Source organism: Gossypium raimondii, chromosome 4, assembly GCF_025698545.1.
Source record: "Gossypium raimondii isolate GPD5lz chromosome 4, ASM2569854v1, whole genome shotgun sequence".
NCBI classification, from domain to species: domain Eukaryota; kingdom Viridiplantae; phylum Streptophyta; class Magnoliopsida; order Malvales; family Malvaceae; genus Gossypium; species Gossypium raimondii.
Window position 1 is genome coordinate 50,453,917 of NC_068568.1, and position 21,757 is coordinate 50,475,673.

Sequence of the window (21,757 nt, forward strand, 5' to 3'; positions counted from 1 at the left end):
CAATTGAGATTTGAACCCCTGAAACCCTAACTTTTCTCCTTCTTTCTTTCTCTTTTTCTTTCTTTTTTTTTTCCCCTGTTTCGTTCTATTCTCTTTCTTTTTCAATTCCTTTTCTTTTCTTTTATTTGTTTTGTTTTAATTATAATAATATACTAATATATATTTACTTAATTAATAAGCAATACATATTTTATTATTAAATACATATGTTTATTATTATTACACATGTATTTACCAACACCATCCACTTGTCAATTTATGGCTTAATTGCTTATTTGGTCCCTTCACTTTTCTTCTAATCTATAATTCAACTTTCTCCCTATATGCAATCTAGTCCTTACACCTAATTACTCTTAATTTAAACAAATTCACCTAATCAAAACCTAATTAACCACACAACTAACTTCGTAAATATTTTTAATAAATATTTACGAATTCGTTTTACGAAAACAGAGACCCGAAAGTACACTTTCCAATACTCGTGACTATCGAGTCGTTACAATGAAGGTCAATTGATTAAATGACGCTCATTTGATTCATTTAAACTGACCCGATTCATGGAACATGTGGAGAAGCTCAACTACTTGAAGTCCTGGTGTCCTAGTGAAGTAGTTATGGAAAATTAGGATTTCCATGGTAAATATGAAAACTTATATTAGAATATGTGTAATCTTAGAAGATTTGATTTTGTAATATTAGAGAATTGTGTAAATCCCCTAAGCATCTCAATTGTAGATTGACTTTAATCTCGACCGTTGATGTAAAGTAAACTGCACCGTTGGATCTGAGGGGAGCTTAACTGTAAATAGAGGTCTTCCTCCTCATTTGTATTCATCCTATTATATCACATTCAAAAAGCATTTATTCAAACAATTGGTGTGCTATTGCTTTCTTTTGGCTTTTCTGTTCTTCCGTTGCTTCTTTGTCTTTGAGTTGCTTTCGCTTTATTTTCAGTGTCTTAGAGAATTTCTATTGTGAATTTTTACTTTTTGAGAGCTAGGTTGACTTAGATAGATTTGAATAAAGAAATCGCTTAAGGTCACACGGATTGTGAGACTAAAGTTCTCTCTTGGTTAAAATCGCTACGACTTGATAATATTAGTTTAGAGTTAGATTGTTTGATGGTAGCTAATGTGCTTTTGCGAGGATCAAATGATGCTTCTGAGCTAGGAATAGTGATCTATGATTGTTTGTTATTGAAGGTGCAATTTTACAGCTTGTCCTTTTGTTGGACTTGTCAATCTGCCAACAAGGGTGCTTATTCATTAACTAAAGTAGCTTTGTTACATGCAAACCACATGGAGTGGGATGTGTTTTCTTTCTCATCACTTTCAGATAGTTCACACAATGTTTGCATGATAAGGCATGAAGGGATATCAAACGGTAGGACTGGGTGCAAGGGGTAAGCCTATTGGCTCGGATTTAGTGATCTGTTTACCCCTCTTGCTTTATATGTTTTACATTTAGTTTTACCTTAATGGATGATTTCTTTCCTTAAAAAAACTTACCATCTCAACGAATGCAATAAATTTCCCCCAAGTTATGAAAAATCATATTAATTGGTGTAATGATAAGTGGATAGTTTATATGTTATTATGCCCATTTCACATATTACATTTAGCTTGTTTTTATGAGAATTTCTTAGTGTTTTAGGATTTTTTACATTTTAGCATTACATTTATGTTTTTTTTTGGTAGATTTGAAGACATTCAACATATCATTTGCTTTATCTCCTTCCAACAATTTACCATAAACAACAGGTAACTCAGAAGAAAAAATAAGCAATGGGCAAATTAGCAAAGATAAACATGTTCTTTTCATTTGATTTTTATTAATACTTAACTATCCAAGCTTAGCATGTCATGCCCATGTGATAGATTTCCTAATTGCTTAATTTATTTCATGTTGTCATTGTTGAGATTTGATGAAATTGAAGCTTGATAGTAATGGATTTTTGAAGGATATGATTAGTATATGTTAGGACCATATTTGAAGCTAGTGGAAAGTGTTGGACTAAGGTAAAAATTGAGTTTAGACCTATAGTTAAATTTATGATATTAAGGACCAAATTGTATAAAATGAAATTTAGAAAATTATGCTATAGGTTGAAAGTACGAGGTCCTTATTGGATGAATTCAAAGTCGAATTTAGATTCGATTGGTAAGATCAAAAGGTACAAAGTTTTCAAATATTGGGGCTTTGAGGGACTAAAATGAATAAATTGTATTTCATGAACTATTGATGTGTTTCCATGGATTTTTTTTTTGTGAAATTAACACTATTTTCGTAATTGATCTTATCATACATGGCTAAAGACGACGCTGAGATGTTGAGGGTTAAAGGGAAGACAAAGACCGTAGTCGAGTAACCCTAATTCAGTATGTGCTAAATTAATATGTTCTTATCCTATGCTTAACTTTTTGTTTAGTTATTGACTCAAAGTTATCATAAGTGAAAGTATGATTTATCTCGTATGTTTGTTGGTGATCTTATAGTAGTATGAAAGCTAATGACAATTCAAGGTGTGATAAGTGAACAAGGTAAGTAACTATGTTGTTGCTATGTTAGAATTGAAATGGTTAAATAAATGATGTAAAGTTATGATAGGAACTACTGTGATGCTAATTAAGCTAGATGACTTGGAAAGTAATTGTTATCATGAAAGAATGGACGTTAAATAAGAATAACATCATGAAACATATCAAATTACTTGAAATATGAAATCGAGTAGTGGCCCGACCCATGGTTATACAATTAAAATTCTCCTATTTCTCACTATAAATATATGACACTGATAGAGTTATTAACTTAAACTTTTTATACAGAAATTTCATATATGATTATTTTTTAAGAATAAATTATATGTTAATAATTTTAGAAAATAATAAATTGTTTTTATTCAGTATTTAATGAAAAGGTCGTTGGGTTAGAAAAGGTAATTAACAAAATCCAGTAAACAAGGCTGTTTCAAGAAAATGATAGAAAGAAAATGAGTCAAAAGTGATAGTGCAAGACAGACTCAAAACGAACCAACAATCAGTTGTCTTCCATTAGCAGGAACAACCTAGAACATATGGTTCATGATTTTTATTATTTTATTATTGCTTTTTTCTTTTTTCTTGACTAAGCGCCAAACAAACCATGAGGTCAATAGGATGATGAAACAAACATTTTTACCTACCTACCTATTATCACTTCCTACCTCTAAAACTATTCTATCTATACCTTATCCATTAAACAAACAAGACTCTAATCATGTTTATTTTTTTTGGAATTTTTCGTGTTTATTTTATAGTTTATGTTCGAGGCTTGTGATTATTTTTCCTAACAATGTCGTCTCTAAAATTTAAACTTGAGTCCTCTCTTTGAGTAAGTTATTTCATATCTAGTAAACAATAGTACCACCAACCAGACAGTATATTTAGCAGACATTTAATCTGTAGTATCAGTGTATGCAAGTGATTAAGACCTCAAACTAAACTTCAGTATTGATGACTGCAGATTAACGTGTAAGAAATCGGCTTTTGATGATCCATCTCTACACTAAAACAGAAAGCATCCGTCATGGCAATAGTGGTGGGTACAACTTGCGTGCCTCATAAATGTTTTGATAGCTTGGTTATCAAAGGTTCAAATTTCAGCTTGTTCTACCCAACAGAACTTTCTGAATAGTGAATACTATACAAATTTCCCTTCCATATATATATATATATATATATATATATATTAGTTACTTCAGTTTCTTCCACCATATGCTTTTTCTTCTTTTCTGTATATCTTATATAAGAAATATGTCAGACCATCAATTTTGTTGTTCAAGTTATGAATCTCAGCGAAGCCTCCCATCAGTTCCTTGCATCACTTCCCAACTTCACCTGCAACACTACTATCTTTCCAACATCCAACACCACTGCCTCACCACTCTAAAAGGCCACACCTCCTATGTCTCCTCTCTCGCCTTCGACGGAAAGTTCCTTTACACAGGCTCTTCTGATAAGGAAATTCGATTATGGAAGTGCAACGATCTCAACTCTGATTTTGAATTTGAAAATTTAACCAATAACATAGTGGTTATGGGAAAGGGTGCTGTGAAGTCCTTGATAGTATTAGCTGATAAACTCTTCAGTGCTCACCAAGATCACAAGATACGGGTGTGGAAAATCAATAATGATGGCCCTGATAACCAAAACTACACTCGGCTGGCAACGTTGCCGACATTAAGTGACCGCGCCTCAAAGCTTCTCCAGCCCAAGAATCATGTTCAAATCCGAAGACACAAGACATGCACCTGGGTCCATCATGTAGATACAGTATCTGCACTGGCTTTATCCAGAGATGAGACCCTGCTTTATTCTGTTTCCTGGGACAGGACACTCAAAATCTGGAGAACCAGTGATTTCAAATGCTTGGAATCAGTAACAAATGCTCATGACGATGCAATAAACGCAGTGGCATTATCCGATGACGGTGATGTTTACACAGGATCAACTGACAAGAAAATCAAGGTGTGGAGGAAAATCCCAGGAGACAAGAACCATTCTCTTGTTACTACACTAGAAAAGCATAATTCGGGGATCAATGCTTTAGCTATAAGTCTTGATGGGTCTACTTTGTACTCCGGTGCCAGTGACAGGTCCATAGTTGTCTGGGAGAAGGACGATGGTGGCGATGGCATGGCAGTGGCTGGTGCCCTTAGGGGGCATACAAAGTCTATATTGTGTTTGGCTGTAGTGTCGGACTTAGTTTGCAGTGGTTCAGCAGATAAAACAATCAGAATCTGGAGGAGAGGGGTGGACGGAAATTACTCGTGTTTGGCAGTCTTGGAAGGGCATGAAGGCCCCGTTAAGTGCTTAGCTGGAGCGGTTGATCGTTCCAGCCGTTGCGATACATCCTATGTTATTTATAGCGGAAGCTTGGACTGTGACATCAAGGTGTGGCAGATTATTGCTCCCCTTCCCTATGGAGATCTTGAATCTTGATTTTTCTTTGTTATAATGTTCTTCTCCTGGCCATTTTTTTGTACCAGCAAGCTTAGTGTTTGCAATTTAGTTCTATGGCCAGTCTTGCAGTAGAATTCCATTAGTGAGCTAAAGATCAGTGAAGATATTTCAACCTATGAGACGAGGTATTAAAAGCTGAAGCTGCATGCCGTAGCATTGAATCCAATTCATTGGTTCATATAACATCTTAAGAGATAGTATCAGTAATGAGATTTGAATCTTGACATACGTAGTCCCTTTCTCTATCCCCTGCCACCTCTTTAATACTGAAGAAAGAAGAAAAATAAAAACGTGGGAATTCTATATTTCCTAACAAAAAATTTACCTGCAACCATTGATTTCATATACAAAGGGCAAAACAAGCAGAAGGTACAATGAAACAAAATCTCCTGTTCTTCGGTTTAGTTGTCAAGAAGCTGCCTGTTGCATCCAAGTTGTTTCCTCATTTTCTCACCCCGAACAAATTTCTTGCAATAATTATTGTAAGTAATTAATAATAATATTCAAATCAATATAGTGGAAGTGCTGAGGGTGAAATGAGGAAGAATGAGGGAGGTAGCGGTTCATGGTGGTGATGCGTCGGTTCACGGTGGTGATGCGTTGATGGTTGCTTGAGAGTGAGGTGAAAGTAATAGCATAACGAGAGGAACTTGAAGAAGAAGAATTGTCCTTGAGGCCAAGGATACCTATAGCGGAGGTTGATTGCTCTCCTTGCACTTAGGCCTAAACACGTTTCATGTTGGTTTTGTCGAGGTCAACACTTTAGGGGACATGACAGTCTTCCTAACTAGGCGGTGACGGGATTGAAGGATTTAGCAATCTAGCTACGATTAGACTGAGTGGACTTGATGAAGTTCCACATGTACTTCATGCGATGGAGAGGCTCAACACTTGTCTTTGGTGAGGTAGGTTGGAGACATTCCACATATTTACCATGCATGTGTTGGTGAGAGTCAAAGTTGGCAAAGTGTTGCCCATATATGATAAGTACTTAATTGTTACACCTTTTGAACCCTTTTCACTTTAGTTATAAGCTATTTTTGTGTTTTTGTGTTTAGGATGAAATATAGTTGAAATAGCTATTTGACTTAGATTTATAGCATTTCGATTCTTTGTTATATAGGAATGTTTTGGATGTAGGGAAATCTTGGATTGGCTTTGGTGGAACAAAAAAAATTTGATGGAGCATGCTAGTGGTGACATCGAGACATTGTCCTCACAATGTTGAGATATGGTTGGCTTTTGGCAAGAATGGAGATAAAACTTTGAATGCAACATTAAAATGATAGGTCTCAACATTGAGACATTATAAAAGGGGAGCAGCCATGTAGCCAAAATTTGAAGCCAACGTTGTCACATTAGGCCTTGGATGTCACGATGTCGACTATTATAACTATCACCATGGAAATGTTGGGCTCTAGTGTCCTTAGTGTAGTTTTTCATCGTAATGTACTTGTAACTTTTCGAACATATTGGTTTAATAACATTCCATCATTCACATTGGTATCGTTTGTATTTCTCCTCAATAGTTTTTACATACAAAGCAAAATGAACAAGCAAATATTGTTTCATAGATTATTTAATGTTTAACTAATATAAAGTTGTATTATGTGATTGGATCATAATGCGAGAAGACAACTTATATTCGTAGGTAATCTAAATGGCCCGTAGTCTAATGAATTGAAATTGAGAGACTCAATTCAGGGACTATTATGACATCTATCAAGTTCGAATGGGAGATACCTTATCTTTGGTATTGGAGTGGATGACTTCCAAAAGATAAAGACAGATGTGTGATTATCTTGACTAATAATACATTGGGTAAGACCCAAGTAGAATAAATCCTAGACCTTTTTATCGATTTATTCATTTGTAACGTTCACAGTATGCCTCAATCCTGAGTAAGTGGTAGACTCTGTGTGTGTGACTCGTATACTTCGGTGTATTGAAAACTTGATTTCAATTTATAATAAAGTTGAAAGCTAGTATATTGGATATACGACTTCTGCATGATAGATGGAAAAGGGTAATAACATCCTTTCATTGGATTACATGATAGATGGAAAAGTAACGACGCCACATGTCAATTGTTCGAGATGAATGATTTAATTATTACATGTTAGTGATTGACTTTTTCATAAACGATGTAATGATTACCATGAGATAACATAGGATCATATTAGGTGAATAGATTTAACATGAAGAGTTAAGAATATCCTATGAGGGTAATACACATATGACAATATCATTCGACGAGGACTTGATAAGTAGCTTTTGTAGCATATAATGGGGAAATCTAAGTCATGGTACTTTAGTGGAATGACTCCATGGCTAAACAATGTTGTAATTAATAGACCAAAAGTTAAAACTTTATCCAAATTATTTGAGTCATAATTATAAATATCCAATCAATCCGTTTGCTAACTCCGTACAACCTTGATGGCTTGCATTTGAAACAATGGGATAAAAATATGAAAATAACAAATTAGAGAAATAGACCACATTTATCACTATCCGTAATGAATGTGTTTTCTCGCAATAAGCAAGAGATGACTTAGAGATTAAATTAATTTCTTTGAATTATTATTTAATTTATTGTAATTAAATAATTGAAATTCGAAGTAAAAATTAAATTAATTAGTCAACATAGTTTTGTTCAACAAGATAATTAAATTTGGTTAATGACTATTCTTGGCTTCGACACCACTCAATATCAAACTAATCTTCATCGGTGCTTTTTCTGGTTCATCATCCTCTTTGATGGCAGAAAACACGGATCATTTTGGATAGTCCCTGACCATATGCAGACATTCACAAAAGAAGAATTTCACTAGCCCTTCTTCTTCTCCCACGGCTTGTTGAGCTTAGCTTTGTGAACAGTTTGGGTCTTACCATTGTTATTCTTTGTCGGTTTGTCTTTGTCTCCCCCACCATTTCCCTTTGGTTTGAGTTTGGGCTTGGAAGACTCAGATTTTTCTGACTTCTTAGCACCTAGCTTAAGAAGTGACGATCATGGCTTTGGTAAGTTACTTGACCTCACAACGTTTTGATTCATACTTAACCAATAGCTTCAACCCATCCATGAAAAAGAAGAATGTCTCCTTCTCACTTAGATCAGTGATTTGGAACATCAATTTAGTGAACTCCTTCACATACTCCCTAATTGTGCCTTGTTGTGAGAAATGACACAACTTAGCCTGAGCCTCCTTGTAAAACTACTCCTTGAACTCTTTCTAAAACTCCTCCCAAGTCCCAATTCTGGTCGCATTTCTTTTTTCATTTGTGTACCTATAACGCCACCATAAAAGAGCAACATCAGTAAAATACATATAAGCATTATTTACCTTAGCATTATTGTCCTTGATGCCTATGAGATGAAAGAATTGCTTCATTTTCCACAAGTTGTCCACATCTCTCGCGAACCTTACCCTTTTAAACTTTTCTAGTTTGGGGACATCAATCTTATGGCTCAATGTCGCACCTAACACCCCTTCACCTACAAGAAGTTGTTCGACAGAATTGTTATTCTAGAAAATAGATTTAGTACTTAGAGAACAAACTCTCCCTATTTTCGGGAAGAGTAACAATATCTTAGAGTTGTATATCTAGCCTTACCGGTGCCATCTATTTATAGGGCAATGAAGTAAAACCTTTGTTGAATTGTAGAAGTTTATTTCAAATATAAAAATGAATTCCTAGTCAAGCTAGAAGTATAGGGGGCAGGAACCCTAATTAATTATACTAGGATTTGTCATCCCTTTCTTAAACATGAGGGGCTTTTGGGTTTCTCCTATATTGAGTCCAATTATAATTACTTATTGGACTTTTAACCCAATACTTTATAATTCGATCCAACCTGATAATTATTTTCTATTTCCCAAAATAAACATCTCAAATTAATCTCTCAATTAAATATTTTTCTCAACCCAATTCTAATTTCATTAAAATCATGGAGACTTTTCTGTAAAAGAATCTATGAGAAAATATATTTAATATTTCTACATTCAATAGGTCCACTATGACCAAATGATTTGTTCTCATTTTTTAACTTCATTTAATTCAAAAATCGAGAAAATCACATTCATTTCCAAATGTTTCTCATTTCTCTATTAATTCAGATCCATTTCCAAATGTTTCTCATTTCTCCATTTTCACCATTTTTATCCATTTCTGTTCATTTGATTCAACATGTAATTCATTTCTGGTTTCAACGAGCTAGCAGAGGAACTGTTTGGGCATATGTGATTAGGGCTCAAATGATTTATAATTAAGTTCCAACTTTTTGCCTATTAATTGTAAACTCATTTTGTACGAAGTCATTGCACTATAGTGTATCCAATGACATACCATTACTAAAGCAACTCGACCAGTGCTCGTCCAATGACCTTGTCATAAGTGTGTTACCCTCATAGGATATCCTTAATCTCTTTGGGATAAATTCATTCTCCCAATATGATCCTATTTTATCTCATGGTAACCATGACATCTTCTTTCATGAAAAGTCAATTACTATCAAATAGTAATCAAGTCATTCATCTCCAAGACGAACGACCTATGGTCACATTTACTTTTCATCAACCATGTAATGCCAATGAGAGGATATCATTTACCCATGTCTTAGGTTACGAATTCCACTGTTGTGAATGACGTTACATACTGCAGAAGTTGTATACCCAACGCACCAACTTTTGATTCTTTATCTATTTGAACACAGGCTTTTAATTACATCAATGTATATTTGTCACACACATACATAGTCCATCATCCACTCAGGATTTAGGTATGCCACACTATGAATGTCACAAGTGAATAAATCCATAAATAGATTTAGGATCTATTGTTCTTGGGTCCTGTCCAATGTATTGTCAATCTAGTCAATCACATTTATGTCTCTATCTTCTGGAAGTCATTCATTCTGATGCTCAAGACAAGGCATCTCCCCAATTGGACTTGATAGATAACATATTAGTCTTTCAATTGGTTTGCTCATTTTTTATTAGACTAAGGGCATGTTTAGGTTCGTCTACTAATATAAGCTATTTTTTTCGTATTACGATTTGATCACGTAATACCGCTTAGTATTAGTTTAAACATTAGATAACCAGTGAGCTAATATTTGCTTCTATTTTACTTTGCATGCAAAAATCACATGAGGACAATTATACAAAGTATATTAACGTAATCCATGAATTGTTTTATTAACCAATCTATTAAAAAAATTACAAGTTTACAAACGAATAAACTACACTCAAGGTACCAAATCCAACATATCCAACTGTACAATTTTTTTTGAAACAACCAACTGTACAAATTGAGTTACATCAATGGTTGACATTAGTGTCTATCTACAATATGAGAGTCCTAAGGAATTTAAACTCTATACATTCTCATCCTTTAGGATTTAAAATAATTATCCTGGTAAAAATACAAGTTACTAGAGTGTTTACATTTTAATTAGGATCCAAATAGACGGGCATTGAGTCTCTTCCCAGTAAATGGACGGTCCTGTCAGGTTGAATGACCCCCAATGAACAAGATAGATCATCAAAGTGTGCCTTGATTGTGAGCTCCTTTACACGGCTAGTACATGCCACTAGGAGCCACCTACACAAATACAAAAATCCATTACTATCGTAATCTCGCAATGGTGCGAGTCAGTGATCCTCAGGGTGAGCTAGGCTTCAAGATCAAAATAAACCTATGCGCAAGAAACAATAGCTCGTTAAGTATAAAGCTTAGTAAGCCTCATGGAATATTATCTAGCTACTCTTGTTAATGAAACATGAATTAAGATCAATTTTTATGATTAAGATATATTAAATCAACTTAATATTTTCAACGTTAAGTGATAAATACGTATTTTATTAATAATTCTTTCTTGAAAATTTTAAATCAAATAAATATTTATGAATGAAAATTTTCAACTAATAATGCTAAAGAGTCAAAAGGTCTTAGTAACAAATTTAAAAAATTGATTAAAGCCCTTTGAAATTTGGAAATTATTAAAATCATAAAATTTAAAAACAAATTTATTAAAAAATGTTATAAAATTATAAAATTTTATTTAAAAAATTACCAACCCAATAAAAGAGCAGGGTCAAATTTATTTTTAAAATCTTATAACCATTAGATTTTAATAGGTCGGTATTGTTATTTTTAATAAAAATTTATAAATTTTAAAATAATTTTAAATTTTAAAAGGGTTTAATAGATTCTTTTAACCTTATTAGTTTAAAAATAATAATTTACTCCCAATAAATTAATAGAGGTCAAATTGAATAAATGTGTAAAAGGTTATTATTCTACCTTATATATAAACATACTTTATAATCACTCTCTCTTGCAATTTGGTTTATTTAACAATTAAGTAAGGCTCAATTTAATCAAATCATTTTTAGTTTTATTACAATTTATCTCTTTCCTATAAACCTTTCACTTTCTAATTGATTTATTACCATTTAAAAATAATTTAGAGAATAAAAATAATCAATAAATTATTTTCAATCAAATATAAAAAATAAAACATTTTCATATCAATCAAATCATCCTTTACTCTTTTTTTTTTGAAATATTGTTAAGTTATTAATTAACATAAAAAGATCATAAAAATATTATGTCAAAGTTTAAAAATTGCTAAACCCTAACTTATAAATTATTATGCTTTAATTTCTTAATCATATTATTAATAAAATATTAAAAATAAGAAATAAATTAAAATATACAACCAACTTTTGCATAGATAGATAAATCTATTTACACCGTGTACAAATCAAAGGTTATTTGGATACAATAAAGGTATGTTTTGAGGATGATTGAATATTCTCACCATGTCTTATGTTCAAAAATCCTACTATACAAGTGGCTGAGAAATTAGGTAAATGTCACTATTCTCATCTCTCCATTATCTAACCTAATTTCTTCCCACCAATTGCTGTTTTCAAAACCCACCCTCTTTATTATATATAAATATATTACTATAAAAGCAGCTTTGGATCATCTATACAGGTAAATAGGTATACTATTTGTCTAATGCTTCCTTCAATAAAAAATATTTGTATTATATTCCACTATTGTAGTCTATATTATCCAAACTATTCATTTCATTAATGACTTACGTATTCATCATATATATAAAATTGAAAATACAAATAGAAATCTACAAATATTCATCACCAAATTCAACATAAACAATTCTTGAAGAATTTGTTTCATGATCTGATGATATCTATGAGCCATATCAAGTGCTTAACGGGACTGATTCTTTTGACATACATTAGATGGATGAAGATGAGAAACATTATTAGCTTGTAAATAGCAGCAAGCCATCAAGATTTCCTTTGCCAAATCAACTTCATATTGACATGATTAATTAACCAATAATCAACAACTTAGGGCCAATTCTGTATCATAAACATACACAGACACTGCATATGCAGCTATTAGATGCTATACTTGATAATGTTTGATACAATACGATCGCACGACACAAACATAACATAGAAAGAACAACTACAAAAGCAATACGAAACACGACACTGACACGAAAGCTAAATATATTGAGAGAAAAACTACACAAGTCATTAGTCTCTCCAGACTGCAGAGGATAAAGTCTTAAGCCTATTGTGAAGCCATGACCAAGTTGGTCACTAAAAGAAAGAATAATTTAAGAAAAGAAGTCATATACATTTGGAGGTGCAGGAAGCCTAACAAACTAAAGAAGACAGCAGAACTGACACCCTAATTATTAGAGTGGTTCTTTTGTTGGTGTACCTGGATCACGTGGATATTTTCTTGGTGTGGGGCGATTTTTTAAGCAAATGATAGCAGTTCTCTGTCCATGTGGGCTGTGTGATTCCACTACATGAAATTGGCCAAGAAACATAGAAAAGGTTAACATCACTTCATAAAGGCATGCTATAAATGCAAGGTTTGTTTTGAAAATTGAACTAAATAATTAAATGAATGAAAAGAGAAAATGATTATAAAGTTAAATAGATCTTATTATCTAAACAAAAATGAAAGATCTTATTAAAAGGACATCCAAAATGAGAAATGTCATTTTGGGAACCAGGAAAAAGGAATAGGAATTACAAAGATAACATTTCTGTCATGGGGAAATCCAAATTTTGCAAACAATGACCAAACCTTTCTACCCTTTCTTTATAAGAATAGCTTTTATACTTCACTTAACTTTCTAGAACTATGGAAAAGCCTGATCTTTGTGTCCAAGGCCAATCTGTAAAATTCAATTGGAAATTTAGCTGACCATTTGGTGCTTGCTATTACATTCACTAGGCATGTGCATGTGTAGACATGCATGTAAGTCTGCCTATGCATATGTACAATTTGATCTCACCAGACAGTCCTTACAAAGCCCAAATCCCTTCACTCTTCCAGCACAGTAATCTGTATCATTTTCGTTTTAACATAAATAACCATCCTCACAGGTCCCTCAGATCCAATCTGCTTACTCCTCCGGAAACCTTTGATACGGATGCCTAAAATTTTGCATCTCCTAAAATTGAATTAACTTCATAGAAATATGAAGTTAGCCACCTATGTGCACATTAGATGATCACCCACAATAGTATCATTTTCTTCAAAGTCTCACCAAGGTTTCTTCATATTTTACAAAAGGAAAAGTAAACAACAAAAAGAAATGGGTTTTATTGCCTTTTTACTTGAATCACAATAGCGAGGTCCATTACTCTATTTATCAATCAGAGATAAAGATCTTGACCTGAATGTAAGGAATGACTTGGGTCCTGCAATAGATCTAGTAAAAGCGCAAAATGTACATGGATTTTGCATTGAAAGAGAGTAATGAAACCAGAAGTATTAACTTACTTTGCTTACTGACGAAAACAATGAGGCTCGACGGACTATGCAAAGCAATAATGCCATAGCTACAGGCAATTGAGCTGCTTATTTTCATCAAATATGCACTACATGCTACCTATGTTACTCAGACTCTTCATTTTCCTTAAGACAAATAATCATCCTCATAGGTCCCTCAGATCCCCTCTGCTTACTCCTTCAAAATCTTTCGATACAAATGCCCAAAATTTTACATCTCCTAAAAATGAATAAACTTCATTGAAGTATGAAGTTAACCACACATGTTCACATCCGATTACCACCGAAAACAGAATCATTTTCTTCAGTCTTGGCAAGGTTTCACCATATTTTATACAAGGAAAAGTAGACAACAAAAAGAAATGGGGTTTATTACTTTTTATTTGAATAACAATAACAATAGCAGGGCCCATCACTCTATTTATCCATCAGAGATAAAGATCTAGACCAGAACACAATGAATGACTTTGTCCTGCACTAATCTAGTAAAAGTGCATGATGTGCATGTATTTTAAATTGGAAGAGAGTAATGAACCCAGAAGTATTTAACTTACTTTACTTGCTGGTGAAACCTATGGGGGTCAATGGAACCATGCAAGGCAATGATGCAATAGTTATAAGACAAACAACGACCTGCTTACTTTTATCTATTATGCATAACATGCCACCTGTTACTCAAACTCTTCATTTTCCTTAACATATTTGGATATGGCAGTTTACAAGTATGATCATCCAAGTATATGAAAAAACTTTAAAACATTAATTCTCTGTGGCGGACACATATCATATCCTACACGCTCACAAGCTGAAATAACATAGTATACCACTGACAAAGCTAAAACTGAAATGTGACATTTTTTTTGGGGTAGGATATATGATAAAAGATACCTGAGCAGAGTTGCAATACCGAAGCACCCATCAATTTGGTTGCTCTCTCTGCACTTTTAACTTCATCCTGTTACATTTCAGAAAATACAAAAGACAAATTAATAACCAGAGACATATAATTAAGAGAAATTTCAATATACAAGACAACGACAGGTTCGTTAAAAATGAATTTCCTTCACAAAATTTTACTTCTAGTTGACTGGAGAAATGATCATGTACAAGGTTTTAGAGAAAGAATCACCAAGCCAACATGGGATAAGTATATAAGATAAAAGATAAACTGGCGCCTAAAAACAGCTCATAATGAAATGTTAGAACTTTAAAATTTGGGTCAAATCAGAAAATGGATGAAAATTGTTTGGGATTTCTATAAAAGCAATGCGTACCTATTTCTTATCCTAACAACCAAAATAGTATCTAAAGTAAGGGTTTAATGCTGAGAACAATTACTCCATCGTCTAAGTCATTTCCAAGGTGAAATCTAAATACATACTTGAGGATTATGACCTTTTGCAGCTACAAACAAGCCACCAACACGAACAAGAGGAAGGCAGTATTCAGCTGAAAAACAAAAGAAACCAAAAGAACCCGTATAAGCAGTACTAGAGCTTGCAGTCTAGGATAAACAAAAATAATTTCAATATAAGAAGTTAGCATATGATAATCACCCAAAACTTTCATCTCTGCAACTGCCCTGGCCACTGCAACATCAAATCTCTCCCTAAAGTTGGAATCCTGCCCCAATTTCTGTCCTATAACAATGGTTGAACTATGCATATTAGCCATGCTTAGTGCACTCAAATAATTACAAAACCCATATAAGGAGTGTTGAGCAATGCGCTGAAACAATTACGGCATGCATATTACCCATGCTTAGTGCCCCAAATGCATAAAGCTGAGTAATGCACTCAAATTCAAGCCCTTTTACAATGATCTTCAATCTCAAATCATTACTGAACCCATAGAAGGAATACAGAAACAATACCTCTGCTCTTTCTCTCACAACCTGAACATTGGACAAACCGATAAGACTCACTGCATGTTCCAAGAAAAGACATCGCTTGTTCATAGATTCAACCAATGTTACTTCCCAACCTACATATTTTAGCGTAATATTTATATACAAAAAAAAAATGGAATCAACATGCAAATTTACTAAATATTAGAAACGAATTCAAAGACTAAAATACGTGAACATGTAAAGTGAAGTAAGAAGTCAACCTGGACAAGCAACAGCTAAAACCAAGCCAGGAAGCCCCGCACCACTTCCAACATCAACAATCCTAAGGTTGTCAAATGAATTGTTACAGCTTGAGATATAAGAGTTTTGTATAGGAGGGATAATTGCTAGGGAATCTTCAATGTGCCTTTCCATTACTTCATTAACTTCATTGACAGCGGTGAGATTCATCTTCTGCAAAGAAATAACAAACACCCATCAAAGGAAAAAGAAACACACAAATTTCAAAGTTTCGACAGTTTTTTCATACTATTACCTGGTTCCATTGAAGTAAAGCGTCTACGTAGAGATGAATCTGGTCCTTTTGGCGGGAGTTTAAGGTTTCAAAATAGGAAGAGCTGCGTGTTACGCAGGTAGTGGTGGTGGTTAGAGATTTAAAGTTGAGTCTTTGAGGAGGAAGTGAGGTTTTAGGTATGGAAAATGGAAGGTGTTTGACGAAAGTTCCCAGAGACATAGATGATGGGAAGTTAACGTTGAGGATTTTGCAACGATAAAACATCTTTTAGCGCTCGCTCGTCCCCTTCAGAACAGTCTACATTCACTATCTAGGACTCGCCTTTGGCTTTGTAAGCACTAAGCAAGAATTTATCCCACCTGGAAATGACTGGATTTTTTAATAAATTGATACTTTTTCTGGACAATTTTTTTTTTGGCATAACTCAGATATTATTCTTTTTTCTTATTTTTTTACTTATGGTAATTAAATTATTTTTTTAAGCTGATACTTCTTTTATTTAATGCATTAATCAAACTATTAAATCTATTTAAAAAAATTTAGTCCACAAATTAATATTTAAATAATATTTTTTTCTCAAATGGGTATATAAACTTTCTTTTTATTACAAATGAGTAATTAAATTTTTTTATGACATTTCTCTTACAGGTAATTTTTATACACCTCACTTCACTAGAGACCTTGTTAAATGGTCATATCTCATTCACCACGTGTAAGACTCATCGACTTGTCACCAAGTAGACTATAAAAACTTGATAAGATGACAAATGACTTAAGAAATATCTATCAACATAAGCATCAAAATTTTTTTATGATTTATCTCTTGAACACTACGAAGAAAACACTTATTTGGGAGTATATATATATATACATATGGCTCCCCTCGCTAGAAGAAGGGGATTCTCACTTCACCATTAGAGTCTAAGCACTTCCTTTTGTCCTTTTGTGAACCTTTCATCATTAACCAAATTTCATCTCTCCCCTCCTTTGCCCTACTCATTACATCAACAGCTTGGTTAATAACTCAACAATTAGTTTAGTAGTATGGGGTAGAACAGTTCTTGGTTACTTGTACTACGAGGATGTGGCAGTGGCATAAGCCCAAATTAGACCTGAAACAAGAAGCAGGAGACATAGATCCGAACTTGATTGCTTGGATTCAAGCCACCGCTGTTCTTACCAGCAATCTAGACGACCATTAGGGGGAAATAAATAAAAAGACGTGTAGATTTTGACAAGGCATTAAAATAGTTTCTGGCATTGAATTAAAGCAATTGATTGAAAAAAAAACTATATTCAACCACCAATAAATAACCCCAGCTGCTTGTCGAGACATTATAATGGGTGTCTTAATAAAATTGATGCAAAATTGATGCCTGCATTCATTCATTGATTTAAATCGTCAATGTAGTTCAATTTCTTTAAAAGGTGTTGGAGTCAATAATGTGGTTGAGTGGTTGAAGGTATTGGCTCAGTGATAATTCACTGTGTAGTTGCAAAGATTGCATTTGTACCTTGAGAATTCACTGTTTCGAAGGTGAAGTATATCTCATGGTTTTGTACCTTGAGAAAGGGAACCTCAGGTTGTAGTCACAATTCAATCTTATTGTGCTTTTGCCCGTGGTTGGTGCTGTATGTTACCTCATCTTTACTAACAAGTCATAGCTTAATATAAACGGATGCATTTGGAATATATGAACTGGATTTGAAAATAAGTTCACTGAATCTCCAATTGAACTTTTTATTTGTCTTCACCTAATTCAGCCTAATGAAATGAAGGGCAGATTGTACAAGCTGATAAACTTCCAAAGATTACCTCACAATGAAAGCCTATTTCCAGACTTTGACTTCTAATTTCACTTCCTTTTCATTAATCAAATTGAGAGAGCTGAAGCAAACTCTTTGTAGAAATCATCATCAGATTCACTAGAAGGTTGTTCTAGACATCTTCGATGATATGAATTGTGAACGAAAATTTATTAAGGGGGTTCCTCCTAGGGGGTGTTAGTGGTGGCAATGATCCTGGACTGTGTATCCCATTTGTATGCCGCAGTTTCTTGTAATGTCTGCACGTACTCGATCAACCATCTCGAGAAAATCTTTAACAATAACAAAGAGTTGAAGCGGATTCGCTCCTCTCACTTTGGAAGATCCCGCTTGGTAATATTCTGTTGTCTTCTTCACGAGTTCCATGACCCTTACTTGTTCCTCTTGGACTACCTTCAGGTCATCCTCACATTTCTCTAAGAACCCTTCCATTTCCATTACAAAATCAGTTTCTTCACTGTTACCACAGAATGCTAGAAGTTGCTTGCTTTCTGCAACACGGCTTGTCAGGTTGGAGCACAGATTGATGAAACTCTCGTATTCTATGGTAGTTGCTGTCTTTACATTGGAAAATTCGGACCCTAAGGCTGCTAGTGCTGGTAAACCTAGCATCAAATATTCTCGGTCTTCCTCTTCTGGCATCAGCTTTTCAGAATTCACTTCACCATTAGTGCAGAAAATCCTGTTGGTCCCACGTCGCCTACCCTCGGACCGAGCAATTTGTTCGACCACAAAGTGTAGAAGCGTTGTCTTTCCATAGGTGCTTTTGACATCACAGAGTTTTTGAAGGGCGCTAAGGTTGAAACCCAGTGCATTTCCTCTTGCTGTTCCTGCATTCATCTTGTTACCGGCTTTCAAGATAGCCTCCAGGAGATTTAAGAATAGTCCTCTGTTTCTTAGCTCCTTGCAGGCCAACTCAAGTGTTTGTAGGGATTCCTTGAGTTTCAGAAATTCCAATTCATAATTTGATCTGAAAAGCATCACGTTGATACGTATAAAAGTTGAAGGAACAGCTTTCAGGACATGATAAAGAAATGATTCAGCATCTGGAAGTCCCATAGGGTTGCCACTGAAATGGAGGATTTTAGCTTCTTCTTCTCGGGTTGGAGCAATCTTGGTTAGTTTCTCCAGGGTCTCAGCACTCAGTCCCTGACCTTCACGGAGGGCACCAATAATTTCCGTACGAGATATCCCAAGAGATTTCAACACTATTGCACTGTTCTGCGACTTCCGAGGCTCAAGAATGAAAACCTGAGCTTCTGGGGTGTTGCCAGAACTACCTGGAGTAGACGATATGTTATTACTGTCTGGCGATTTGTGGTTGGCAGTAGTGTATCCGAACAAAGTTTCTATTATCTCATCATCAAATCTGAACGTAGAATAACAGTCAGTAAGAAGACAATGAATGAATAAGCATGCATATGTTTTAAGACTATATAGTTAGTCACCTTAGAGATCCATCTTTGATCTGATTCCAAACCATGGAATGGTCAGAATCAGCTATAACCTTATCCCAGTGCAGAGGCCGCAGCTTCAACTGGCCAAAGCCAGCCCCTCTCCGCCTCTCCGGCGATGTGCTTGGCCTATTCCTGCTCGCCGTGCCTCTTGGTGCTGCTGGGGGTTTTAGTAATGGAGCAGAGAGGTCTGCTGCTGGCGGTGCAGGTGGCATTATCGATGGAGGGGGAGGATTTGGAGTTGTCTGCTTCATTGAAACCATTGCAGGCGATAGTTCTGATGGTGGTGGTGTTGAAACCGGAGGCAGAATCACAGAAGATGGCTCATCGAAGAACTCAAAATCCTCTCTAGATTCTGAGTCTTTTGATCTTTCAACTGTAGTATCCATCGTTTTTTCATCTTCGTCTTCTTCGTAGGCATAGCTAGGATTAAACATGACCTTTGGGAATTCATTCTTTAGTCGTCGATTATCAAGTTTTGTCATACAAAGAACTTCTCTACCGTTTTCTTCAACCGCCAATCCTTTCGCTTTTCCACCATACTTCTTGAACTCATCCGGAATCACCACAGCTTCTCGACGAAAGCTTGATTCATACTTACCCCTCGGCCACCATCGCCCTCTTCTAATCCTTCTGAAAAAGAAGAAGAAGAAGAATACAATGAAAGCAATAACTAGAGTAGTTGCAGCAGTTGCAACAATGGCCTTCACAACTTTCGCTTTTGAAGATGCTGATGATAGTAGAGCCTGCGGCATTTCCATGGGAGAAGGTGAAGGTTCAGAGAAAGCAATAGCATAAGCGGAGGAAAACAAGAAGAAGAATAGAGTACATGGCCATGCCTGAACCATGATATCTCGAGGGAAAACTATAGATAGAGCTGCTAAAGTAGTAGTAAGGAAGTGAACTTTTCTTTTCTGGCAATGTGATGCGAGTAATTCCAGTCCTGCTAACTGGTATTCTTTTGCTTACAATTTAAATGAAGGTAGTTGCTTGCTTGACGATTTATTTTTACTCTCCATTGTCTCTTCCTTCTAAATGCTTACGATCCCCCCCCCCCCGGCTCCTTTTCAAAATTGCAGTTTGTTCCTTAAAAGTATGGGTAAACTACAAAAATGCTTCCCCAACTTTTAGAAGTTGTCATTTTGTACACCAAATTTTTTTCTCATTTTAAGCATGCCTATTACCATTTGATTTCACCTCTCCAAAAAATTTTCTTAATAAAATAAAAAGGTTTTTCTTCTTCTCAAACAAAAATGTCCTTTCCAACTTGCTGCCATCGTTGTCTACTTTGGCAACTAGGCACTAAGGGTGAGCAAAACTCGATTCGACTCGAAAAAATCGAAAAAAAATTTGAATTTCGAGTTAAACGAATCGAGTTATTCGAATCAACTAGAATTTTTTTTTTCAAATTTCGAGTTCGAATCGAGTTGAATTTTCGAATTCGAATAACTCGAATAATTCGAATAATTCGAATATCAAACTATAATATTTTACATTTTTACCCCAAACTCTCAAACTTTTTTACTTTTCCCTCAAAACTTTTACTCCTTCCCACTTTCCCCCAAAAACTTTTACTCCCCTCCCCTCCCCTCCCAACCCCCCAATCTACCCAAAATTCATTTCTCACCAAAATTTTACTCTCCCATTTATTTTTTCTCAAAATTTTACTCCCAAAACCCTCAAAACCTTTTATTTTCCCCAAAATTTTACTCCTCCCACTTTTCCCTAAAACTTTTATTCCTTTCCATCTCACCTCCCATCTATCCCAAACCCTCCCCTCCAATTTTTTTAATATTTTCCTCCAAAATTTTACTCCCCTATTTACTTTCCTCAAACTTTTATTCCCCAAAACTTTTATTTTTCTCCTAAACTTTTACTTCTCACCTTTTACTCTCAAATAAAAATAAAAATATCCAAAAAATCACTAAACATAAATAGTAATAATTTTATTTATATCTACTATTTATATTATTAAATTAAATTTCACATTTTATATTTTTATATTATTGAATTGTTTAGTCATATTGAATATTTATATTAAAATTGAATTATTAATTATGCCATAAAATATTCGTGTTAAAATTTTATATTGGTATCGATTTCACATTTTATTTTTAAAATAACTTTTATTAAAAATCATATTTTTACATTTAATATATTTTTAATTCTAAAATACATAGTGACAAGAATCAAGATAATTGAAACAACTAAGCAAGCAAAGAAGCTAACCAATATATAAAAAAATTAATAAATAAAT

At 34.3% G+C, this 21,757-nt stretch overlaps 2 protein-coding genes and 1 pseudogene across 2 annotated transcripts; 1 reads left to right on the forward strand and 2 right to left on the reverse strand.

Annotated features, from left to right (window-relative positions):
* The first annotated feature begins 3,732 nt into the window (after positions 1 to 3,732).
* LOC105778723 (protein JINGUBANG) lies at positions 3,733 to 5,224 on the forward strand. The gene has a single exon (XM_012602479.2). It carries the CDS (start codon positions 3,753 to 3,755, stop codon positions 4,977 to 4,979), a length of 1,227 nt encoding a protein of 408 aa, XP_012457933.1. The 5' UTR covers positions 3,733 to 3,752; the 3' UTR covers positions 4,980 to 5,224.
* Positions 5,225 to 12,398: 7,174 nt separating this feature from the next.
* On the reverse strand, positions 12,399 to 16,565 carry LOC105780758 (hypothetical protein). The gene is made up of 7 exons (XM_012605253.2): positions 16,241 to 16,565; positions 15,966 to 16,158; positions 15,730 to 15,839; positions 15,413 to 15,491; positions 15,238 to 15,305; positions 14,745 to 14,811; positions 12,399 to 12,857 (listed from the first exon to the last, which is right to left on the reverse strand). Exons 1-7 carry the CDS (start codon positions 16,481 to 16,483, stop codon positions 12,745 to 12,747), a joined length of 873 nt encoding a protein of 290 aa, XP_012460707.1. The 5' UTR covers positions 16,484 to 16,565; the 3' UTR covers positions 12,399 to 12,744.
* Positions 16,566 to 17,885: 1,320 nt separating this feature from the next.
* LOC105781061 (formin-like protein 4) lies at positions 17,886 to 20,486 on the reverse strand (annotated as a pseudogene).
* Positions 20,487 to 21,757: the final 1,271 nt, after the last annotated feature.

What these genes read in the sequence shown, in the direction of transcription:
- LOC105778723 (XM_012602479.2), top strand. Translation starts at nt 3,753, where the DNA reads ATGCTTTTTCTTCTTTTCTGTATATCTTATATAAGAAATATGTCAGAC.
- LOC105780758 (XM_012605253.2), bottom strand. Translation starts at nt 16,483, where the DNA reads ATGTTTTATCGTTGCAAAATCCTCAACGTTAACTTCCCATCATCTATG. An exon ending in CTTTACTTCAATGGAACCAG is followed by an intron (nt 16,159 to 16,240) that starts GTAATAGTATGA and finishes ATTTCTTTGCAG; the next exon opens with AAGATGAATCTCACCGCTGT. An exon ending in TGCAGAGATGAAAGTTTTGG is followed by an intron (nt 15,306 to 15,412) that starts GTGATTATCATA and finishes TTTGTTTTTCAG; the next exon opens with CTGAATACTGCCTTCCTCTT.